Source organism: Adiantum capillus-veneris, chromosome 26 (genome assembly GCF_014529385.1).
Source record: "Adiantum capillus-veneris isolate H3 chromosome 26, ASM1452938v2, whole genome shotgun sequence".
NCBI classification, from domain to species: domain Eukaryota; kingdom Viridiplantae; phylum Streptophyta; class Polypodiopsida; order Polypodiales; family Pteridaceae; genus Adiantum; species Adiantum capillus-veneris.
In genome coordinates, this window is record NC_140956.1 from 102,663,814 (window position 1) to 102,681,173 (window position 17,360).

Consider the following 17,360-nt stretch of genomic DNA (forward strand, 5'->3'; position numbering starts at 1 on the left):
TTTATTACAGAAGTGATAGCAGAAGCAGATACAATAGGGACTGACTCTCCTTTAAGCTTTACATCCAAGATGTGAGTTTTGCCCCTATGCTGTACAGTGATCTTTTTGTTGTAGGCATCCAAGACTCCATGCACTCGGAACATCCACGGGATCCCCAACAAGGCGTCACAACCTTCCAGCGGCATGATGTAAAACTCTTCAGTGTCCACATACGACTGAATATGCAGACGCAATTTTCCAATGATGGGAGTAACACACTCTGAGTGGCCAGGACATGCCAACCCTGCCTTTGCTGTGTACCCCATCTCTTCAGCTTTGATGCCGAGCTTCATAGCTAACTCTGGTGAGATAAAGTTGGCTTTGGCACCTGGATCAAAGAAGATGAGTGCCGTCTGATCCCTAACTTTACCCCATGCCCTGCATAACTTACTGGCATCTGTGCTGGGCCTGTCACCCACCATGTCTGGCACTAAACCTGCCGTGGGTTTTGGCTTCTTGCCTTTCTGGTCTTCTTTATCCTCTGAGTCAGCTGGCCTTTTCCTTTGTGGACAATTGATAGAAAAGTGACCAGGCTGCTCGCATATAAAGCATTTGTTCTCAGCCATTAGAACCTTCTTTTCCTCGAGCGACTTGCGCACAAAAGGCTTCCTTTTCTGTTTCTTTGCCTGCGCTCCAGAAGTCCCAGCTGAATCCTTGTCTTTGGTGGCCTGTTCTGACCCCTGTGACGCATCAGGAGCCGTTTTCACAAAGGGCTTCTTCGCTGAATTTTTCTTTTGCTGCCCTCCTTTATCACTGCTCGGAAATCCACTGTCCTCTCCTTTCAACAGGGCAAGACCAGTGTTCGCAACTTCCATAAGCTGAGTAAGGGTAGCCACTCTGTTCTTTGTACAGTAATCGCGAAGCCCTTTAGGCACCCCACAACAATACTTCTCTATCTGCTCTGTCAATGGCACAAATCTGTAGGAGGTCACTGAGAGTAATGCTTTACAAAACCTCCTATTGTACTCCAGCAAGCTCTTGCATGAAGCTGCTGTAAGCTGGTGCCAATCTGTCAGGACATCGGCTTCAAATTCATTTGATAGCCAAGCAGATGCAAACATTTGCTTGAAGTAAACCCAAGTGGCGGGTGCCTGTCCTTGCATTAACAATGTCGTCCACCATGTAAGCGCATTGTCCTTTAAGAAAGTGGCAGCTTTCCTGACCTTCGAGGCCTCTGTAAAATTCCCTCCCGCATAAGCTGTATCAAACTGCTGGAGGAAAGTGAGTGCCTTTGTCTTATCCTCGAAACCACTGAAGGTACTGAACTTTACCGCTGCACCACCTTCTTTGTAAGCCTTCGGCTTCTCTAGTGCCCCCAAGTTGTCATACGGGATGGTCTGCAACATGGGCACTATAGTAGGCATGATCGGCACGTGTTGGCCATTCACATTTTGCGTCAGAGGTGCGATATCTGGCTGTTGTCCAGAAAAACCAGCCGTGGAAACCTTGCTGCATGCCGATAGTACCATACATGGGGTTTGGCATGATGCCTTGCATACCCCCGAACACTGTTCCTGGCATGTACGGCTGACTTCCAGACGCATAACCAGCCATACTTTGGAACACTGATCCACCCCCGAAATACCCAGGATGTACCATGGGTGGTGGAAAAACTGAGTGCATAGCCTGGTATCCAGCTCCCTGTCCATTCAAGACAGCATGCTGGCTCTGAAAGGTGGCGGACTGAACTCGCATAACCTGTGGAATAGGCGTTCTAGCCACCTGTTCAAGCACGGGAGGAACCTGCTTTGGAGCCCCCGACTCCGCAACATGCGAGTGTTCCCTTTCCTCCTGCGCCTCATGAAGTACCTGGGCTTGAGCTTCAACAAGCTCCGTACGCGGCGCAGGTTGCCTATTTTGATGTTGCACTGGTGGCGCTTGCAAGAATTCCATAAACCTCGGATTCTGCACCAGCTGCGAAAAGACATTCACCGCGGCAACTAACTGAGTCTTAAACGCATCATCCTCAAGTTGCCCTGTCATAAAGCCCTGTACTACTGGAGGGACATTCACGTTGACAGGAGGTACAGACTGACGTGGCCGTGAGCTCTCGCCAATCTCAAAAACCATAGGAATCTCCTGCCTGTCCTTTGGAGAGGAACCCTCTTCCATAATTCCCTTCCCCTTGTCGGTCATAGTGTAATCCCCGCGTTCTTGCAATGTGTCTTTACCCTGAACAATCTAGGCTCACTCTTTGAGGAAAAAGTGATTGATGTCCCGGCAACGGAACCATGGAACCGGCCCGTAGGGCGGTAGGCGTTGGCTTTCACCCGAAAATCTTTACTTAAACACACACACAGAGCACTTTGCAAAGGAGACCTGTAACGAGAATTAACACTTCATCACACACACGGCTCAGAAGCTAGAATGCTCCGAGCAGACGCCGACAACCTGTAGGCCCCAAAATTGGCGCCCCTTTCGGTATTTCTTTATTCTTTAGGAGGGTAAATTACAAGGTAAGGTCCTGGGAATCCTTCACGTGTATCCACCTAGATACCATTTGATTTGGCCAAATTTCGGCAACATAACAGCCCCAAAACTTGCGCGAAACCAATTCCCCTGCTGGAACTCGCTTGCACTGTCGTATACCCTCTGATTCCTGTCCAAAAACAGTAAATTCAGCACGCTGTATATACTGGTTTTTGCCCTGTTTTCAGCCCCAAACAGTCCCCTACCTGTCCTTTGCCAGTGGGGCACGATTCCCAATGATCCTGGCGTCCGTATGGCTCAAAAACAGTCAAATTACAGCGCATACACAGCGCTGATTTTGCACCTGTACGGTGAGGTTATGACCCTCACCAGTGCCTGCTTTGGAGCAGCAGTTAGCTACCCCTGTTCCTGCTCAAGGAGGCTCTTGCCTCAGCACAAAAGCATGAACCCACACAACTGTACATCAGTCAAATGAGTAGCCCTCTTGTGGGGCATCACATAACTGCACGTAGGGGAGAAAGAGAGCAGTATGTAGCGTGCGGGGCATCACTCCCGTCACCATACTGTGCATAGAGGGCAAGGTAAGCATTCCATAGCTTCTGTACCTGTTGCAATCCGCCTGTGGCTGAAAATGGCGCCCCCTTTGATGATATGCAGCTCGTTTTTGCCTCCCAGAGTGGCAGAATCGCTCACAAGCTGACACGTCGCCCAGTTTCCGAGTTTGGGCTTTCCCTGCTAAAAATATCTCAACTGGTGCGTCAGTTGACTTCGCGGCAGAGTTGTAAAGTGTTCCCCTAGTCATACCGAAGAATGACGCGAACACATTTCGTGGCCCAAAATAGCAGTTCCCTAAATTTTAGGAGATGCTTCCGTTGGGCTCCCACTGGTCTTCTGACCATCTATCCTCATTGGGACCGCATCCAAAAATGCAATGTGGCCCAACTGTCGGATACTTTTTGTTGGAAGTCTCACCTTGACTTTACGCCTTAATTGAGTTCACTTCCTAGTATCCACCAACTTGCTAAGTGCGACGGGGGGACCGATATGATCTTGCTCTGAGCCTAGACATCCTCTTACCATACGAATTCCAGTGCCGACCACTTCCCGTCTGCGGGTGAATCTACCGTTCACATTGGCCATACAATGTCCGACCGTTTGCTACTTCAAAAAGAGGGTCTCAAAATAAATAAAATAAACCCCATTGGAAAGAAACCAACAACCAAGGTTAGCAGTTGCCACATCTCTGTGACATGGTTAATAACTGCCACGTCCTCGTGACACTAGCAATCACATCTAGGTCCAATCGGGACCTCATCGATGTCCGATTGACTAACCCCTATTGCAACCATGTCTATTCGAGACCAATCAGACCAAAATGCTACAGTCATTTTGGCTATCAGTTCCTGCACTCAAAAGAAGTCAAGAACAAATCAGTATCATTATCAGGAATTCCATTTCATAAAGTCATCCATTAGAATATTGTCAACTATCAGTATCCCTGAAGCTCAAAGAGACATCAGTGACTTTAGTATCAAAATCGAGACATCTGTTGACAAGGGAGCGGAGTGACTCCCCTCTTGTGCATCCCACTGCACCAGATCTCCGGCCAAGCTGAAATCTGGGTTCCGTTTGGAGTAGACTATGCTAAACCAAAACATCGAGGTAAAGTTTCACAATCCAAGGAGTATCTGCTAGGTCCTCCTCCTCCTCCATCCACTTCGCATCAAATGCAGGAAAGTTCTTGAGCTTAACCAAGAACCACCTTCGTACTGCTGGCTCTGATCATGATCTTGGAATTCATCTTGCAGGACTGGCTCTGTAAAGGCAGTTTGCTAGACACAGAGGAGAGCTTTGTTCTAGTCGGAGAAGCAGACACCAAAGGGGTTGATGTTTGAGGGGGGGTGAACTCCTGTAGAGGAGATTTCTTAGTGCTTCTATGCTTCTTCATAGGCTCAGGTGGTACATTAGATTTAGTTATTGTGGAATCATTGGAAGAGGGTGTTCTTTCAGGCAAAGAGTGAATAGAGACTCCATAACAAGGCATAGATTTGGTAGCCTCCAACCACTCCAACAGATCCTCGTCCGACCCTTAAGGTGTAGTAGGCTGTTCCTGTTCATGATTGGGGAAACGACGCAATGTGGATACATACTTCTGGCTCCCCGATGCAACCCATCGACAAAGACGCAATGTGGATACATACTTCTGGCTCCCCGATGCAACCCATCCTCCTAGAAGGAGGTATGGATCCGGTGGTGCAGCAGGTTTCTTTGTCAATGGAAACCAACCCTGAACAGGAACAACCTACTACACCTTAAGGGTCAGACGAGGATCTGTTGGAGTGGTTGGATGCTACCAAATCTCTGCCCTGTTATGGAGTCTCTATTCACTCTTTGCCTAAACGTACAACCTCTTCCAATGTTTCCACAGTAACTAAACCTAATGAGCCATTTGAGCCAACTCAAAGGTTGACTGTCAACACTTGATGCACCCTTGGTGGAAGCCTTTGAATTTGGCGAGCCTATGAAGAAGCATAGAAGCGAGAAGAAATCTCCTCTACAGGAGTTCACACCCCCTCGAATATCAGCCCCATTGGTGTCTGCTTCCCCGACCACGACAAAGCTCTCCTCTGTGTCTAGAAAACCTCCTTCACAAAGCAGGTCCTGCTTGATGAATTCCCTTCTCCTGATAGTTTGCTACCTCTTCGCCCTTTCCCAACTCCCAACTCTCCCCACACCCCTCCCAACTCAGCCCCTACCCACCCCTCTCTTGCTCTCGCCCTAGTCCCTTCACCTCACCCCCTCGCCCCCTACCCACTCGCCCTCACCCCCTCACCACCCCTCACCCTACCCCCTCGTCCTAGTCCCTCCCCCTCGCCCCTTGTCCATCCTTCTCGCCCCCTAACCACGCGGCCTCGCCCCCTCACCACACCTCGCCCTTGTCCCTTCCCCTCGCCCTCGCCCTCGCCCTCGCCCTGTCACCTTCCCCTCGCCCCTACCCCCCCCCTCACATTCCCTTGCCCCTACCCACCCCTCTCGCCCCTACCCTCCCCCTCACATTCCCTCGCCCCTACCCACCCCCTCTCGCCCCTACCCTTTCCCCCTCGCCCCTACCCTCCCCCTTAAGCCCTCACCTTCCCCTCGCCCCTACCCCTTCCCCCTCGCCCCTACCCTCCCCCTCACACCCCCTCGCCCCCTCTCACCAGCTCTCATCCCCCCCTCTCTCTCCCTCGCCCCTACCCACCCCCTCACCATCCCTCCCCCCTAACCTTTCCCCCTCCCCCCTACCCTTTCCCCCTCACACCCCCTCGTCCCCTCTCACCAGCTCTCGCCCCCCCTCAGCAGCACACACCCACTCGCACTCATTGTCGGCCTTCCCTTCTGCTTGTTTGATCTGTGTCATTTCTCTGCTTCTTGCTCCTTTACTCTGCGCTTTTGCTTGCTGTCTCTGCCTTTCCACTGCTTTTTCTACCCTCCCCGCCTTCACCATGACTGAGGGTACTGTCGAAATCGAGCTCATCAAGGGCCATGACCTCAAGGATGTCGAATTCCTCGGCAAATCAGATCCTTATGCCGTGCTGTCTATCGGGGAGCAAAAGCAGAAAAGCAAAATTGTGAAGGATAGTGGGAAAAGGCCAGTTTGGAACGAAAGCTTCCTGTTCGAGATCCCTGATGGTCCGCATGAGCTTGAGATTCCCCTCTTTGACCAAGAGAAGCATGGTGGAGATGAGGCTTAAAACAAACGAGCAAGCTTAAGAGCCTTTTGACTGTTTCCTTGTGGATTTCAAAAATTCACCTGGTTGCCTTTGCTGGGGAGCTTTATTCTGTTTTGCCAATTGGGATTCTTGGATTATGCAACCATATTGTGTCCTGCCTATTCAAAGGCTTAAAACGTTGGAAAGCAGTGTAGTGTGTTTAAACTCCACTTTTGGGCCTAGAACCTGCTTCAAGAAAGATGTACAGATGCAGTACCTAATGGTTTTCTTTCACAGTTTTTTCATTATTTCCTCTCACCGAGACGGTGAGCGGTCTTGTGGCGGGCAACCTGTAGCAGGCTACAGTGTCACTTTCACAGGACACAGTTAGTACAGTTCGTCTAGGCTGTCAGTGTCACTTTCACAGGACACAGTTAGTACAGTTGGTCTAGGCTGTTTCACACTGGACGGACCCTCTGGGCTGGGGAGTGACACGTGGCAAGGTACCGACGGTGGTCTAGTGGACATCGTGGCCACGTCACCACATGGCTGACATTTATGAGCCGTTGGTGACTCTTTATGGTGTTACATAAGAGTAGTAGCGGTTGGTCATCGGGATTATCTTCTTCACCTCGGAGCTTCACGTAGTCGTCTGGGTTGAGTCTACACACATAGCACGTCTTCACCATTCCAGCACATCTAAGCCTCGACACCCCCATTGTACCTATGAGTCCTGGGCTGGAGCTGAGTGTGCTGCCACGCCAGAGTCTGTATCAGTTCTTTGAGAATCAAGTCATTTGTTGTGGTCTACTGTTGCTGTTGTGTGTTGCTGTTGTGTCTCTGTGAGCTCAGTTGTCGTATATTGTTTCCCTTCTTTTCAATCTGTTGAGTGAGATTGTCACGCACATTGCACTGAGGACTACCCACTGTAGAGAGCACCACACATTATTCGCGCTACAACTGTCTTTCCCCTAATGTCCTCAGCAAGCTCTCCCTAAGTCTGCGCAGCTCTAGCAGGAACAATCCGAGACACTTATGATCCTTGTATCTCATGACTCTAGAAAAAGGTCCGAACCCTTCTCTGAACAGGCAGTGGAAGCGGCAGCGTATCTCATAGTATGCCGGGCAATGACATGTGTAGTGCAACTCTGTCTGTGGCTCTAAGTTACATAGGTGACATATCTTGGCTTCTACCGGCACCCCTCGAAATCAGCCAGTCTCGATCTGGACCTGATGTGAGGATGTGCGTATCTCTCCAATAGCGCATCTTATCCCATGAGATAAGTGTGTATCCATGTATGCTAGCCTAGTCACAAAGCCGTCCTCCGTGAGTTGGAGAAGATGCTCTATGTAGAAGGCCATCTTCATGCCCCAACTCCTGTGTCGGCTCTCCTGTGTCGGCTGTATCCATGTGCTCCTGGTATTTAGCTGAATCAGATCCTGGCGTATGAGCTTGGTGATCTCTGTCCGTGTGAGAGACAAGGAGGGTGCATCCAAGGAGTAGTGAAGCAGAGGTAATCTATCCATGTTGAGACCATGCGACTGTAACCATGATGTCATCTGTCCATACCAACATGCTGTATCGCCTTGTAGAGCTAGTTGTCGAGATGACTCCAGGGCAAGCCGAGCGTATCGGTCTGTGGGAGATCCCATAGACCGTGCATAAAGGAAACTGATCTCGTCAGTGCCTCCACCACGACGGGGGGGGAGGGCTAGCTCGGCTCGGATAATCTCATGTGGTATTGAGGCCTTAGCCCAAATCATGCGAGCGATCATAGAGATCAAAGGCCTCTCCATCCATCTGTGTTGCCAGATCTCCCATGGTGGTCTACTGAGGGTCCCCATACCTGAACTCCATAGAGCATAGCTGGAGTCACTAGAGTGTCGAAAAGCCAAAGCTTTGTTTGCGCTTCCTGAAACTGAACCTGCGAACACATCCTCTCCAATCCTCCCAAAGCTGCATGAGAGAGAGAGAGAGAGAGAGAGAGAGAGAGAGATGAAATGAAATGTTATATTAACGTCTTCAAAAGGCCAAAGTGACCTACGAGACGAGAGAGAGAGAGAGAGAGAGAGAGAGAGAGAGAGAGAGAGAGAGAGAGAGAGAGAGAGAGAAATGAAATGAAATTAAATGAAATGTTTATTAACGTCTACAAAAGGCCTAAAAGACCTATGAGACCAATACATCACATCCTCATCAAGTGTGTCCAAGTGTCTAATACAAAATTAAAGTACTAAAGTAAAGGCTAAACATCTGAAAAGGAGGGGCGGTGAGTGGCTGGCATAGGGGCTCCAAGCACCTGGTGTAGGGGTGTCCTCTTGGGCCTGGTTTTGTCCTCTGTCATCCCATGAACTCTCTCATGGGTCTCTCTAGCATGATATCAATCTCCTGTTCTGTGAAGAACCTCGTAGGAGTCGCTCTGTATCTCTCAATGATAGCCCGATTACACTGGTGGTATATTGTCACGTGACACATCCAACCCTGTGTGTCCGTGGACAAGCTACAGCATGATCAGGGTTCAGTCAATCCAGTCACTCTAGATTAGAAGTGATCTGGCACTTTTGTGAGTCTATTCGTGGACCGTGCATGCCCAGTCACTTAGATTAGATGCATATCCTCTGGTTGCACACAGCATGATCATAAGCATTCCCATCAGAATCCTTCAGGGGAATTTTCCAGTTCATTTAGCCTATTTTACCTATTTTTGGCATTTTTCACTTATTAATTTAATTAAGTGACTTTCCAACAAAAGTAGGTAGGGCAATTTGGGTAAGAAAATATATAAGCAAACCAAAGTTAGCACTGAATGGCAGAAGAGGCAACAGGAGCCAAGCTCAGCAGGCAACTTCTCATCAAGACCTTGGCAGTTTCCCCCACCAAGCAAGAAGAAGCAAAACCTCCCCATTGGCGTTTTATCCAACAATTGGTCATCGCCATACCTCCCAGATCCTAGCGAGTTGCATCAGCTTGCCATCGCCAGGAGATCCTGGCCACTAGCGTTTTTGTTCCTCTCAAGCCACTAGCGTTTTTGAAGAGGATAACCTTGGCGTTTTTCCCATCCATCAGCCTAGCGTTTTTAGCCTCAGCCCACAGCAATTTCAGCAGCAGATAAAGACCGGCAAGATTCACCTAAAGTGTAGCAGATTCAGCCCGGTAAAGACCTCAGTTTTCAGCCTTAAGCAACCTCAGTTTTCAGCCCTAAACCTGCAGATTTCAGCGTCAAAGACCCACCGAAAACAGCCCCCAAATCAGCGTTTTTGGCTCAGTCGCAGATTTCAGCCCATAGCGTTTTTGGACAGCAGTAGGAAGATTGCAGATTTCAGCCCTTAGGTCGACTTCGTCATCGCCGACATAGCCTAGACTTGCATCAGTCTCATGCATACCGTTTGTACCAGATTGTGCAATCATAAGTAGACAACTGTCGCCGACGAGAGGGGGGCCTTCAAAGGAGGGTTTTACAACGTCTCTGGTGTCGTATCTCTCTATCTCTCAGTTTCATTCACTTGCACGCACAGTGTCCATTCACTTTGTTTGTGATCATAGCATTCTCTCATTAAGAACGAAAGGCTCTTCCTTCCATAAGAACAAAAGGAACCTTGAGCACAGTTCGGAGCACTCATCTTTAGCAAAGTGCAAACAATCATTTTGCTGCACCTTAGATATATGGAGCCGCGGCGTGACCTGTGGGGAGGTCGTGGGCGTCGGGATCTGTTGATCTCTGTGGCTCTCTCAAGCAGAATCCCACGTGGTGAGGGTCAAGCTGTGGTTTAGTCTGCTGCTTGGGGGCAACCGCTCGGGAAGTAGTCTGTAATAAACTGGCCACTGGATGGGACCCCGCCTAGAACACCTCACCCTCTGTAATAGGTCCTCTCTGTGTTGCCCCGTAGTTCGAGCACGAAGAGCCCAAGACACCTCTGATCAGTGTAATCCATCACCCTAGACAAAGGCCCGAAGCCATCTCTGAAAAGACAGTGGAAGCGTCCACTGATCTCATAATACACCGGACACCGGCAGATATAGTGCTCCTCTGGCTAGCGCTATGTCACATAGCTCACAAATCCTCTCCTCTGCAAGAGTCGAAGTATATTGCCATGTCTCTATATGTAGCTGACGGGAGGAGGTGCGGAGCTGACCTATCACTGAGCGGAGTCCATGTGAGAGGTCTGGATCCATGTCTCCCGGCCACAAGACATCCATCCTCGGAAGTGTGAAGAAAATGCTCTCTATAAAAAGCCATCTTCTTTCCCAGTTCTTGAGGGGGGCTCAACCATGTCCTCTCTGTGTCGAATTCTGTGAGATCATGTCTGACTATCCTGTTGATCTCCGGGCGAGTCCATACGAGCGATGGTGCATCCAGGGAGTATTGAAAAGGTGACAGCATGTCCATGGTGAAACCATGTAGCTGAAACCATGCTCACATCTGTGCATACCAGCATTTGGAGTCACCTCCCAAAGCTAGTTGGCGGGATGATTCAAGGGCCAATCTAGCATATTGGTGAGGTGGCAGATCCAACAATCCATGTACATACAAAACAGACCTGGTAAGTGCCTCAACCACCATCAGAGTAGCAGCCAGTTCTGCCCTAACAATCTCATGGGGCACTGCTGCCTTGCATTGAATCAGCTTGGAGATCATAGCGACAAGAGGTTTCTCCATCCCTCTCCACTCGTCAGATGTTTCTCCAGACCGCTTGCGGTGGTCAAGACTCAGTCCCCAAATCTGAACTCCATACAATAGGGTGGATGTCACCAGCGTATCAAACAACCACAACTTAGTACGAGGCTCTTGGAACTGTACTAGTGAACACATCTGCTCCAAGCGTGCTAGAGCTGCATATCCTCGTGTAAGTCTAGAGTGTTGCTGCCTCTCTCATGAAGAAAGAGGGTCCAGTGAAAACAACCCCCAAGTAAGTGTAATTCTCAGCCAGCTGCACCTTCTCCTCACCACAGAGAAACGTTGGTGTTGATGCCCTCACCCATTGTGCCGTGGTATAAAAAATCATCACCTTGGGCTTGCTGAGGTTCACAGACAATGCATCTCTCTCCAATGTATCCAGCTGGCTTTGTAATGCTTCTGCTGATTCGGAAATGAGCACGAGATCATCTGCATACAACAACAAGGGTATCCAAGTCCCTAATAACAATGCACCTCTCTCCATCTCTGTCAATATACATGCCAAAAAGAGTGGGAGAAAGTGGACAGCCCTGTTTCACTCCAATGTTAGATTCAATAATCTCTGATAGCCCCTCAAGTGTGCCCACTCTACCTGTCACAGTCTCATATAGTGCAAGGATAGCCCATGTGATCTCACCTTGGACCCCGAGATCACATGGGAGAGAGTACACGACATACGAGACCGGAGTGGCAGAGTTCCACCTCAAGAGAGCACTAGCCCCAGCCCTTGGCGCCCCTTTCACTATTTCTTTATATTGCTTGAACTCAGTACAATGTCGGTACTCGCGCTCTGCACCTTCACTCGGAAGAGTGGCAGAGACTGAGCCCTCTGCACATATTCAAAGGCCCTTGGCCTATAGAAAGCACTTTACATGAAAAGCTTCAAACTCAAAAGAACTTGGCCTCCAAAAAGCAATTCAACGTTGATCATGGAAATCCGTGCAAGTGTAACGTCAGCATGCAGCAACGTAAAACACGAAAATTCGTACAAACAGCCACATGGCACTATTAGCGCAAATCGCGGGCATTCGTACAGCTGCCACGTCATCATCTTTTGCGCAAGAGATTGAGTGTGTGTGCGTGTGTGGTCTTGCTTTATTTTAATGCCTTTAGGTCACTTAGGCCCCATCGGACGAAGTCCCATAAGTTGGTGGGAACTCTTCTTTAATAAATAGCCAATCGGCAAGACTTTGCAAGTTAGTAAAACTTCTTCTGTTGCTTTTGCTTCTTCACTTAGGGTTTGAGCCCCTCAATTGAGATCTGAAAGCTAGCTCTGTTCTTCAGTGACTTGACACGTCAACAGTTTGTAACATCCCCCCTTCTTGAAATAAGTAATCGTCCGCCATTACAGCGTATCTGCAAAACAACTCAAGTTAGCTCAAAATTTTCGACGAACAATCGGAGGGACAATCAATTTTCTCATTCCAAATCGGAGCTCTTGATTTCTTTGGTCGTTGGCTTCCCAGAAGTATCTCATCCAATAAGGAGTCTCATTCCAGATTGAAGCTCTTGATATCTGCGGTCGTTGGTTTCCCAGAAGTATCTCATCCAATAAGGAGTCCAATTCCAAATCCGAGCTCTTGATATCTTGGGTCGTTGGCTTCCCAGAAAAATCTCATCCAATAAGAAATATTCAGTGGTTGGAACACCACAACTGCAACACAAATGCTTACATATGCATTTTACAAGACATAGAAGCATGAAGCCACCGATAGACACTCCCATCCAGGTCCGGGCCATGAGTTGTTCAACAACTCCCTCATCACTCCTCCGCATAACCTAAAAAGTTCTAGGCCGGGAGATAGAGAGGTCTTTTACAACAAAACACCCCCCAAACCGCAGACTGCATCATTTGGAGGTGCTAAGAGTAACCACTTCTCAGACTTCCTAATACTCACCCCGTAAATAACCACAAGGGTCCAGGTCATGAGTAAAAACAACACTTTCAAGCATTCAATATCCCCCCACAAATAACCACAAGGGCCCGGGCCATAAGTATGTACAAGCATTCTCAAACATCATTTCTCACTACTCCACTCGGGAGTAAATCACCAACCATTGAAACCAGAGTCAAAACAATTCAAATCGGCACCAAGACAGATTCAAAACAAATACCATCCATCTCAAAAAAATTCCAAACAGGATCACCAAACAAGTTCTCAAACAGAACTCAAAGTTAAAAAGCAATCTCGATATCGGTCGAGCTCGAAAAGACAACTAGCTTTTCATCCTAAAATCTGGACCAAGATTAGGGTTAGATTTCTTCCATAACGTTGTAGCCGACCGCATAATGGTTCATAAGCTCTTGAACCACTGAAACAAGCCTCGAGAGACACTGTTCAAGTGGCGGTGATGGTAGCCCCAAGATATACCAATCACACTGACCTCCAAGGTTATCAGTTCGAGAAGAGACGCCTGTTGAGAGATGTTGAGAAATTTGAAGTTTTAAGCTACTAGGGTTTGTGTGGCAAGACTTTGACGATACCCCACTCTGCTAGAAACTGCAATCCGAAGGAAAATGTCTAAAGGCATGTAACTTCGGGCAAAAAAAGTTTTGAAAGCTTGCCAAGTCCTTGGAGTGTGCGGCTTGGTAGCTATAAACATCCACCACTGCATGGCACTGCCCCTAGCAAAAGACAACGGCTTGAAAAACAAAAATCTTTGATCCTTCTTTGCAAGTGATCTTTATGGCTTATGCCCTGTAAGACAGAGCAATGAAGACGGGAGTGTGCCCGATGCACCATGAAGTAAGGGTGAGAGTGGTTAATAAGTCCGGGCTCAGGACACAAAGATTCTTCCAATAATATTCCATGAAAAACTTGGAAGCGCCATCTTGCTCTGTCTGCTCTTTGGTAGAACCGGTATGCTTTCAAAAAAGCACACGCCTGAAGCTCTGGTACCACTATAATAGGGCGGGCACCACGTGCCAACGAAAAAGAACAGACTAAACACTTTAAGCACTTCAAATACTGAAAGAAAGAAATAAATGAAATGAAATGTTATATTAACGTCTTTAAAAGGCCAAAATGACCTATGAGACCAATTTGTTACAAGACAGGAGTGACGGAGTTCCACCCCAAGAGAGCACTGGCCCCAACCCTTGGCGCCCCTTCCGGTATTTCTTTATATTACTTGAACTCAATACAATGTTGTACTTGCGCTCTGCACCTTCACCCGGAAGAGTGCCAGAGACTGAGCCCTCTGCACATACTTAAAGGTCCTTGGCCTATGAAAAACAGTTTACATGAAAAGCTTCAAAATCAAAAGCACTTGGCCTCCAAAAGCACTTCAGCGCTAATCATGGAAATCCAAACAACTGCCACGTCAGCATGCAACAACGTAAAACACAGGAATTCATACAGGCTGCCACGTGGCACTCTCAGCCATAGTTACCCGGAACTGGAACGGAGAACGGGGATAGGAGGGCCCGGAACGGGACAGGAGCGTGGAGGAGGAGGGGAGGCTGGAACGGGAACGGGATCGGAACGATCGACTAAAATAAGGCTTGAACTACCTCCATTCACCTTAGTCCCAAATAAACTCCTAAACAACTCAAAAACTACCCCCTCCCTTAAACTGCACCAAATATGTTACTCTAACGACCCCAAATCTGTCTCCCAAAAGCCTACTTTTTTGCCCCCAAATGCCTACTTTTGCCCGTTCCGCCCCGCGTTTCGCCGTTCCACCTCATGTTCTCCCCGTTCCGGAACGGCGTTCCGTTCCTGATTCCGTTTCGGGACTCATCCAAAACGCAGTTTCAGAACATTTGGGTTGTATTCCGCCCCTTCTCTTTTACACTGCTGTCAACGCAATTCGCGGGCGTCCGTAGAGGTGCCACGTCATCATCTTTGCGCAAGAGATCAGTTTGTGTGCATGTGTGGTCTTGCTATATTGTAATGCCTTTAGGTCACTTAAGCCCCATCAGACGGAGTCCCATAAGCTAGTGGGAACTCTTCTTCAATAAATAGCCAATCGGCAAGACTTTGCAAGTTGGTAAAACTTCTTCTCCTGCTTCTGCTTCTTCACTTAGGGTTTAGGTCTGAAGGTTGGCTCCGTTCTTCAGTCACTTGAAACGCCAGTAGTTTGTGACAGAAGTGATCTATGGTGGAGAAGCCTCGTCTGAACCTCCCTAGCCTAGGGCTCTCAACCCCTCCCTCTCTCCATATGAACTAAGCCCTGCCTCAAGTATTGCCCCGTAGAGCTTGACCATAGTATGACCGATCATGATGGTCCTATAGCTCCTTGGGTCCAGGGTCTCACCAAATTTGTGAATAGGCACGATGGTGTGCCTAGTCCACTCCTTTAGAAAGCCCTCGACCGTAGCGTCATTGAAGAAGTGTGGAATCAATAGGGCTATGGTATCGGTTGCTGTAGCAGGGTTACAGTGTCACAGGCACTAGATAGATAGTTAGTTGCACTTGGGCTGGTGTTCACAATGGACGGACTTTTTCCTAGGTAGTGACACGTGGCAAGCATACGGGTGGTGGTCTAGCCGATGCAGGGCCAGACCACCACGACCACAGTTTTGAGATAGTCTTAGCTGGATTGGATATTTGTAAGCCGTTGGTGGCTCTCTATGGTTGTATATATCCATAGCTGTTTGGGGTTATTGATATGATCTACTTTGTTTGGTCCGTAGTCTAGAGACTATCATCTTGAGGTATACACACCACGTTTGCACCAGCCCCACACATCTGAGCCTTGACACTCCATTGTACCAATGAGTTCTTCGTTGGAGCTGTGTGTTGCCATGCCAGAGTCTGTATGGGTTTATTTGAGTTAGTCAAGTCCAATATGATCAGGTTCTACTTTGATGTCTCTGTGTTGTTGCTCTGTTGTTCCCTGTTTTCTGTGTTGTCATACTGATGGAGTGAGATGTCACACACATTGCACTAAGGAGAACCCACTAGAGAGAGCACGACACATTACCTCAGCTACAGCTGTGTATATGAGGTGCTCACTTTGTAGTCCAGTATGATCAGTAGATCTACCGTGCTGTAGTCAACGGATGGTTTTCGTCACCATAATTGCAGTCAAAAAAGGAGGAGCCCGTAGGTCGTGGCTTAGGTGGCCATGTCTGCAGATCCTCAATGAGTGTGGTCGGGCGGGGCTCTCTGAGAGTACGCCATACTATCGCACTATCAAGGCTGGTGAATAGATGATAGAGCTCAAGCTCATGTGCCTCCTCAAAAGCTTGCCGTTTGTGGCGTGCGAGGGTTTTCATATGTCGCCTCTAGCTTTGTGATCTCTCCAAGGGCTCTATGTGCTCGTAGGACCAACCAGAACTTCATGCTAGCTTTTCACAACCTCATAAAACCGTTCAAAGCTCTGAAAATATGTTCATGTAGAACTCCCTCGCTAATATTAAATCGAATAAATCTATTGCAACTTTACAATCCAACATGTATAAATCTTCAGCACAATCAGTGTAACGTGCTGGTTGCTAAAGAAAACTTCCTTTGCAATAATGCAAGCAACCACCAAACACCAACAAAAAAGAAACACCACGATACAATTAACTTTCCCTTCCAAAGCTTCAATGTCAGAGTACTGCACCTAAGCATTCAACATTTAAGGTTGGTGTGTGCCCAAAGACTCAAGTGTTGTGACTCCCAGAACCTTAGTAAATTGGCATTATAGCTTTACCAGTAGGCGCTTTGCTTCTAGAACGCTGTTCAACCGTTCAAGGACACTGTCCTCTGCCAGAGATATCTCATCAACAAGGAAAAAATTTCCTCTTCGCATGGCTTCAACCAGAGGTCCATCTTGCCAAACAAAGAGAGCTTGATAATCAGATTTAAGCCTTTCTAGTTCCTGCAAAGATTGCTCTAGGTCAAGCACTTCCATCTCTTCCCCATCATACTGCCCCATGGATTTCGCTGTGCGAATCACTTTGCGAATTGATTTCATTGTATCCTCTGCAAACTCTATGCTGTGTGGTAGCTACAAAAACATAGTATACAAAAAGGACATAATCATTATAATCAAAAACAAACCAAAGGTAAGTAAGACCATAGAGAATCAAAATAAACAGAGACCGCAAATATTTCCAGCAACCTTCAAAAACCATTTTTTTGTTAAAACAATACTTACTTCATCTGAGCAATAAACGCGAAACAGTTCAGAGCTATTGATCTTGCCGAGCATTTGTTCAAATTGTGCCACAATGCTCTCTCTCTCACGAACAGGCCGAAAACCCTGTTAATTACCAGTACTTCCTTTCTCAATGAGACTAAAAAACCCTTAATACATGAAAATAGTCACAAAAGCGTTACCCCCAAGAAATCTGAGGTCTCTGTGTGCTGATGGCAATTCACAATGCGCAGACAACGTTCATGGACTACAGAGAGCAGCTGGCAAACTGTTGTTTTTCCACAGCCTGTCTCACCTATCAAGAGAACAGGTTCTTTATGCTGGTAGCACTGCTCTACAAGACTAAAGAGTCTAGTCATACTCTTTGTCCAAACAATCCTGTGAATAACAACACTACTGATCAAACAATGCAATATCATCTAGGACAACAATG

General features: G+C 47.9%; 1 protein-coding gene across 6 annotated transcripts in view; it reads right to left on the reverse strand.

The window, feature by feature from the left end:
• The window catches only part of LOC147423921 (midasin-like protein), a 238,227-nt gene that overhangs the window by 134,071 nt on the left and 86,796 nt on the right, over positions 1-17,360 (reverse strand). For all 6 annotated transcript variants that reach the window (XM_086500901.1, XM_086500903.1, XM_086500902.1 and 3 more), the window contains 3 exons: positions 17,110-17,305; positions 16,928-17,032; positions 16,481-16,777 (listed from right to left, as the gene is read on the reverse strand). In XM_086500901.1, coding sequence (XP_086357027.1) covers positions 16,481-16,777; positions 16,928-17,032; positions 17,110-17,305 — 598 coding nt within the window. The remainder of the gene's footprint in view (positions 1-16,480; positions 16,778-16,927; positions 17,033-17,109; positions 17,306-17,360) is intronic.